The following is a 7,587-nucleotide window of genomic DNA, read 5'->3' as shown; positions in this document are numbered from 1 at the left end:
AGTTGTTTTTGTAATTTACAAAATTCAGCTCAACTGATTGAGGAGATGATAAAGTCAATTTAAGTCACCCGGTTTAGGGAGCTGCACCTGCAACTTTTCCCTCTAGACAAGGTCTTGCCTAGTAAGTAGGAGGATCAATGGCAGGTTAATGCAATTGGCAATGTAAGAAGCTGGGAAAAACAGACTTCTTATTATTTGTGTGTGCTATTTTGTAAATTGTTCAGGCAGGAATCTTTTCTTCGTAGATCTCTCTAAAGTGACAGCTAACACTCTACTAAAATTAATACTAATAATATAGATAATGATGTGCTAAATTGTTTTCAATATAGTTATTCCAATTTTACAGGAGTGTAGTATTGAACTGGATTTACTGCATTAAGACAAATACAGCTAACTGTAGCAGTGGGCCACTTTGTGCCTTGAGCTGTCTGTGTTCATGCTGATGGGAACCGCATGCTCGAACTAAGGAAGAGATAAAAAGAGGAGAATGTATTGCTTTGTTTAAATTTACAGTTCACATAGTACTTGTTTTCCTTGGCATACGTTATTTGCTATATAATCTAATAAATAAATAAAGGCACTGATTGTTTGAAGCATGCTGAGTGATGACCTGAACTAGCAAGTATGCCTTGATGCAGAACTCTGACTTAGAGAAACAGAACTTTCATTCATCAGCGTAGGATCAGCTTATTTGCTGTGGATGAAGGGTTTAATTCTTCTCTGTCTTGCATGATACAAGGAAAATTGGATCCATGCAAAGCAATGGAGTGATTTGTTCATTGACTGTTGTGATTTTTCTACATGTTGGCCCATTTCTATTTTTAACACAATACGGTAAAATAACAGGGAAGAAAGAGCGGTACAAAATGTTTTTTCCCTTGGCTATTTGCTCCGTGTTTCCTGTCCAGCAGTCAGCGTGAAAGGAGGAATGGCTCGAGAGAAGCTGTGGTGCCGCATCTGTACCAAGAGTTTATTCTGTTGGTATTAAGAGGCAGAGCAGCGAGTACAGCATTAGTTTCTGCTGTGTTGCTGAATATACTGTAGAAAGTGGTTTGCAGTGTAAAATATGTATCCTCCTGAACCTTATTTCCCTTCACAGTGTGTGCCTCTGCTTTCAGCGTGAGTGAGTTATGCTATATTAGCAGTAAAGGAGAAAGAAGAGCCAGATTTTTAAAGGTGCTTAAGCAGCTGAAGCTGTTATAGATGACTAATAGGATTTAGGATCCAAGCCTGGGAAACCTAAGTATCTTTGAAAGTCTTGCATAAAATTCTCGCAGAAAACCTTCAATTTCCCTACACTGCCTAACCAGTGATAACCTACCATCATGCCATTATTTTAATTAACAAGTTTTCATGCCCTGGAAGGACTGGTTTGACAGGTATTTCTGATAATTCCAAAGGTATTTCTGTTCTCCGCACAAACAACACTACATTCTATAGACAAAAATTATCGCTATGGGGATGTGGACCTCTCCTGTAGACAGCACGGAATTACTTCTGCATGTGTTGCTTTACCAGTGACATACGTCTCTCCAAAGTCAAGTTATGCTTTTTGCCACGAATTAACGGGCTGCTCGGTAGGTAGAAAGCCACTCCAGGTGACCCCCCAAGTCATCTAGTTCCTACGGTGATGGAAATCCAAGTCTCGATTCCCCGGTCACCGTCGCAACCATCAGCTATTTCCCTCACTTCTTCCCAGCGCCTCTTCCAGCCCCGTCTCATCCCAAGGTGAGATCCCAGACCAGCGCTCAGCGGCGCCAGCCGGGTCTGCGGCCGTCGGACCTTCGCTCCGGGCGAGGCACGGCGGCGGGGCCGGCGGCGGCCGCCGGCCGGGACCTGCAGGCGCGGACCCTCGCTTCCCTCAGCGTCCCGCCGGGAAGCCGGCGGCAGCGCCGCGGGGCCACCGGCAGCGGGGGGGGGCCGAAGCGGCGGCCGGACCCCCGCACACCCCCCCCGGGGCCGCAGGTGGCGGCGGGAGCCCCGTGCCGCCCCCGCCCGCGGCCCGGCCGCGCTTCCGCCCGCGTCAGCTGACTGCCGCGAGGAAGCGGCGGCGGCGGCCCCAGCCCAGCCCGACCCGGCCCGGCCCCGAGCCCGCCGAAGCCCCGGCGCCCTCGCCCCCCGCCGCCATGGCCGGGGTCGTGGTGAGCGGAGCGCAAGTAAGTGTCCGCGTCCCGCCGCTCGCAGGGCCCGGACGGCGGCGGCGGCCCCACCTGCCGGGGGCAGCCCGCCCCGGCCAGCGCGTCCCCGCCCCCGGTACTGGTAACGGCTGCCCCAACTCCCCGCCGCTCGGCCGGGGCCGGTCCCGGCGGAGGCTCCCGCGTGGGTGAGGGGCGGCGGGCTCACAGGGGGCCGGGGCGGTGTTTTAGTTTCCAGCTGCAGGTAGGTACCGGGACGCGGCTGCGCTGGGATCGCCTCTCGCAAAGCCGCCGCGCCCGCGCAGGGAAAGAGCGGAGGGGCCGTCCCTGTCCCCCGCAGCGGGGGCGAGGGGGGGGGGGGAAGGCGGGGCGGGGCGGCCCCCGGGGTGTGCGCTTGCGGGGCTCGTGCAGCACGGGTAGGTGACGGAGCACCGGGAGAACTGGCGACAGGGGATTATCGCTCTGGCACTCTTGCTGCTGCTCGGAGGCAACAGGGACGCTCCCGGGCGAGGTATGCAGCCGGCCCCGGAGCGGCGTCCGGCGGGCCGAGGAGCCTGTCGTGCCCTAGAGCGGCCCCCGGGACCCTGCCGAGCTCGTGTTTGACTGGGCTGCGGGCATCAACTGAAGAAGGACTGAAATAACGCCAAGTTTTGTTCCTGCTGAAAGTAAACACTATGTATGTTCCGTTTTGGTTAAAAGAGAGAAGTTGGGAAGCAAAAAAAAATCCTAGTGACCTTTACCCCGTGCCTTATTTGGCTACTGAAAAATTTTCTGTCTAAAAATTGATATTGCTACTGCTGAACCTATGACTAAAGCTAGCAAAACTTCCCCTCTCCCCCCCCCCCCCCCAAAAAAAAAAAAAAAAAGTAAATTAAGCTTGTCTTCTCTTTGAAAATGGTTTGCCATTAAGCCAGGGTGCTGCCCGTCTAATTGCTTCTTTAATCTAGTAGCAGTTTTTGTGTGGAATTTCTGTAAATGTGTGTGTGATATGGAGGCAATTGGCTAATTTTGCAACTGCTGCAGGAAACGGTTCCTGTGGTCTCTGTGGTGCGCTATGGTACTCAGTAACGTGTGGCCTTCTTCCCTTGAGCATGCCTTGAGCCTCTTCAAGTAAAGAGGCATACAGCCTTCTAACAACATCGAATAAAATATAATGCTGAACTGACTGGAAGTATTGTCCATATGTAATTCCCTTCAATGGAAAAGAATATGCAGTATCTAGAGTTCATACATGACCTATTTGGGGACAGTCTTTCATAGATGTTACTAAGATTACAATATCATTGTAAAATGATTGCAGAAATTAAATGCTAATATGCTCTGAAACTGAAGCAGAAGAGAGGTGCAACTGCTGTTGACTGGTTAACTTGTGTTTTCAGTATTTTGTAAAAACATGCTTTTTTCCTGAATTACATACAGTGTGTTGAAGAGTCTGGAAGAATGTCTGAGACGTCCGTAGTGTATCTGATGCTGGGCTTTGTGGGAAACTCTCTGAACATTTCAGTGGGATATTGAGCAGGGCACCAGTAATAAGAACTGTTGACTGTGACCAACCTGTATTAGATTTGAGTTGGAGAATCAGGCGATGGAAACATCCCTATCCAGTTTTTAATCCCACGTGATGTCCTGTGACTGGTATAGAAAAATCTAAGAAATCTCCTGTTACTGACGTGACTTGCACTCAAAGAGCTGAGGAGTCTTGAGAAAAGTACGCTTGCTCTCATCTCTCAGTGATGACCTCTCTGGATATGTACTTGAAAGTCCATACTCATTTTGAGGGTATTTGAGATGGATGCAAAAGGAAGAATATTGAACTATGTACATTTTATTGTTTTCTGGTTAAATGGTTTTTAACTGAAGGAATGAAAATGAAGAAATGTTATTCTTCTGTTGTCCAGGCTACCGAAGTCTTGTTTTGTATCAGCATTGTTCCAGGATTAAAGAGCAGAAGAGTGGGGAAATAACTCTTGAAAACTTGTTCAAAAAGGCTTATCGTGTATTATGTCATTGGCAGTTGCTGCTGTTCTTACAAACTGGGTATCCAAAGCAAGTTCATGTATGTGGGGGTATAGAGATCTGAAGCTGAATGCACTTTCTGTATTTTGTGGAAAAATAAATCTTGTTTTACATTGAAAAAGGTGCTTGTACTGTGAGTGTACTGAAGCGGACTTTGTGGGAGTAAAATTCCTTTTACAAGGCCTCAGCATAAAAAAGTCATGATGACCATACATCATGTGTAAATATACCCATGAATAATCTGTTCGAATCAGTTATGCAAATATATTTGTATATTATAAAAGTTCAAAGGTTGAAGCTTTCCAACATTTTATGTATTTTGCCTCCTGTATGCTCCAAAACACATTTGTATGAACTTTTTTTCTTCAAATTTTGTTCCTGTGGATTTAGAACACTTATGGCCAGGTAAGTTTCTGAAGCGGTGGGAATGCAGGACAGAGTCCCTTGCTCCTTTTCCACCACTCCTCCCTGGGTGAAAAGCAAAGGGGTGGTCTCTGCTCTCACTATATTTGTACTTGCTCAAGATGATCTTGCACTCCTAGTGTTAGTCGGCATCATATTGTAGTAACTTCTAGTTCATTGTGTTACATTGAACTAAATGCTTAATCCAAAGTATTATTCTGCTGTTAATGTGGTGTCTTTCCAAGGGTTGACAAGCATTAGTTTAAAGAAATCTACGACAGTGAAGAATGAAGCAGTTCTTGTATGCATACCTGCATGTATGTTGTAAAGTGCGTTGTAGTTGTCTTGGATGAAAACTGGAGGAAAAACCCCCACATATTTAATTCAATAAATTCTGCAAAATGGTTTCTGTTATCTCCAAACCATTAGGATGCCAACTATCCAAACCAGTTCCTTTCCCTTTTGTCCTTATATTTGCTAAAGTAATGTGTATGTCTGGTAGCAGGATTTATTGCAAGAGGTTTAACAAGGGGAAGAAGTTGTTAAACTGAGCTTCAAGGTACCTGTTTTCTGCTCGTAAAAATTATTTCACTGTTGTCAGCTTTATCTGTTGAAGTTATTGAACAAAATGAATTAAATGGGATGCAATATAGTATTATCAGATTGCAAGCATTTTTAGAGTGTAAGAGACTGGAATGACTTGCAAAAGGACATACCGTCAGTTTGTCCTGCAGAGGAGTCTCTATTTTGACAGAAAGTGAAATACCATCAAAACAAAGTTTGATTGATGTTTTTGCATATTTTTCGTCTAACGTGTTGTAGACCAATGGGATATGGTCTTGAAATTGATTTTATATTAAATATTTAGATAATAGCAGTATATTATAGATAGTGGTCTAACACAGTGTTGAAATTACTTAACTAGCAAGTTGCTCTTTAAGGGCAATTGAGATTTCTTTAGCACAAAATCTGAAATGTCAGTGTTTGTATTGATACTTTGAACACAGGGAAGATGAGCCAATATAGATGTATAGAATTCATGACAATAGGTTTGGCAGGCTTTGTGGGGATTCTTTGAAGAAATCAAACCAAAAACTTCTAAGACAGAGAGAGAATAGAAGGAGTTTAGCTGTTTTATTGTTTGTTTGGGTTTTGGGGTTTTTTTTGGAAATATTATCACTCACTTCATCCTGGCTTAAAAAAAAAATAAATCTCTGAGTAGACTGTGGTTTTGCTACCGCTGATTCTTCCTATGTTTGTTAAAGGTGGGTTAGATGGGCTGGTATGAAAAAGAGGAAAGACATTCACAAGTGTTTTGGGTATAAGGAGAAGTGTGATCTGAACATAGGTGTTGAAGCCAGAAATCTTTAAGACTTACGCGACTGTCTGAAAAAAGCTACATGCTTGGTTTTTCAGATCTTGGGCAGCCCTCTTGCTCTGTCCCTAGCACATCACTGGCAATAGTAATCTCCTCAAGGAACGGTTATGAGAATGATTTGACAAGTACACTGTTAGGTATTTCTGGACCAATCTTTCTAAAGTGATCTTTTGGTGTGTCGTGTACTGGGAGGCAAACTAGCAAGTCCTTTGAATGGCTTCTGATCTGTCAAAAAATTTCTTCTGGAGTGTATCAGAATGGCAATACAAAGTGATGTTAGATCAAATTATTAACAGTGGAATAAAAGAAATGCAATGTATTTGATCAAATTATTTTTACTTGAAAGGAGACAACACATTGCACATTAGACTATAGATGTAATAAATATGAAGCTGATTATATCAATAGGAAAATGAGATTGTGACAGATTCTATATCAGAAAAACTGATGTAGCTTAAAGCTGTAACGAGTATTTACTATATTGTGTGTTGTCATTGGATCAATGAGACTGAATCTGGATAGGAAACTAAATAATCCACTTACAAAACGTTTTCTTTTTGTTTCCAATTCTCAGGTGTCCTACATTAGTCAAGACTGTGAAGAAATTCCAGAATTCCTAGGAAGAATATATGGACATATGGCAAAAAGGCTGGATCTTAGCTTCAACTTGTTAAGGTATGTGGTGATAGATTTTCAAGTGCAATACGGGACACCAACTCCAAAACCAGAATTTTCTTTTTTTTTCAAAGTAGAAACATACATGTATGTCAGATACATTTAGTTGTTATCAAGTGGGTGGCACTGTTTTATAGGTTATGTCTGTCTCCTTTTCTTGTGCACTTGGAACACAAATAACCAGGTGAGTTTGGAAGTTTCTCGTGTTAACATAAATGATGCCCAATGAGGAGCTTGTGGTTTGTTCTCTGCTCAAAATGGAAAATAAGCGTCATTACCTGAAGAAATGAAGAATGGGATCAAAAGTGAATTGTCCTTAACCAAAATACAAGTAAGTGTATTATTCTCTCCCTTCTTTTTGTGTGTAGAGCTCTGGTTATTACCATAAATGGTTTGTAATACTCTTTTCCTAGATGATGTGTTTTTATTGTATGATTTGATTTTTGGGCAGCTGTGTAGTTAAGCACTAAAACTAAGTGCAGTTGGAATTTATAACTAAATTCTAATTATTTTAATACATGGATTGATTTAGAATTCTATTGTATTCTCATTAGTTATTACAGTATCCTTTCTCATTTAATCCTTGTGAGAGAGCCTGGTGAGGTTCAGCAGTGTATCTTTCAGGTTGGCAGCTCTGTAGGTAAGAAGGGAGAAAGGAATGGAGTGTAGTTGTTTGTTCAAGAAAAGCATAGTTTTTCAGTGGTGGGGTTGGACTCTTGAGTTTTCATTTTATTTTATTGAGAGTAAGCTTAGAGTCTGCTTGTAAGGAGTAAGACATAAAAGTAGTGTGCTGGTGCCTTGTTCTCCTAGGGGTAACAACCACTGGGTTTGACTTAATACTCATAAATGTTATCCTGAGCCACTGGCTCAGGATACACTGAACAACTGATTCCTACATGCAAGAGGTAGCAGAGCAAAGGAGGCACTCAACAATACGTGGATTGTTACTCTCTTATACTTCTGGCTGATAAGTCTATACCT

At 43.4% G+C, this 7,587-nt stretch overlaps 1 protein-coding gene across 2 annotated transcripts in view; it reads left to right on the top strand.

Annotated features, from left to right (window-relative positions):
- Positions 1-2,050: 2,050 nt before the first annotated feature.
- LRMDA (leucine rich melanocyte differentiation associated) overlaps positions 2,051-7,587 on the top strand; it is a 688,474-nt gene continuing 682,937 nt past the window's right edge. For both annotated transcript variants that reach the window (XM_054205659.1, XM_054205660.1), the window contains exons 1-2: positions 2,051-2,156; positions 6,506-6,606. In XM_054205659.1, the coding sequence (XP_054061634.1) occupies positions 2,127-2,156; positions 6,506-6,606 (131 nt within the window). In that variant the 5' untranslated portion in view covers positions 2,051-2,126. The remainder of the gene's footprint in view (positions 2,157-6,505; positions 6,607-7,587) is intronic.

This window comes from Rissa tridactyla, chromosome 6 (genome assembly GCF_028500815.1).
Source record: "Rissa tridactyla isolate bRisTri1 chromosome 6, bRisTri1.patW.cur.20221130, whole genome shotgun sequence".
In the NCBI taxonomy this organism is placed as follows: domain Eukaryota; kingdom Metazoa; phylum Chordata; class Aves; order Charadriiformes; family Laridae; genus Rissa; species Rissa tridactyla.
Note: the sequence above shows the minus strand (reverse complement) of the source record. Positions and strands in the feature narration are given on the sequence as shown.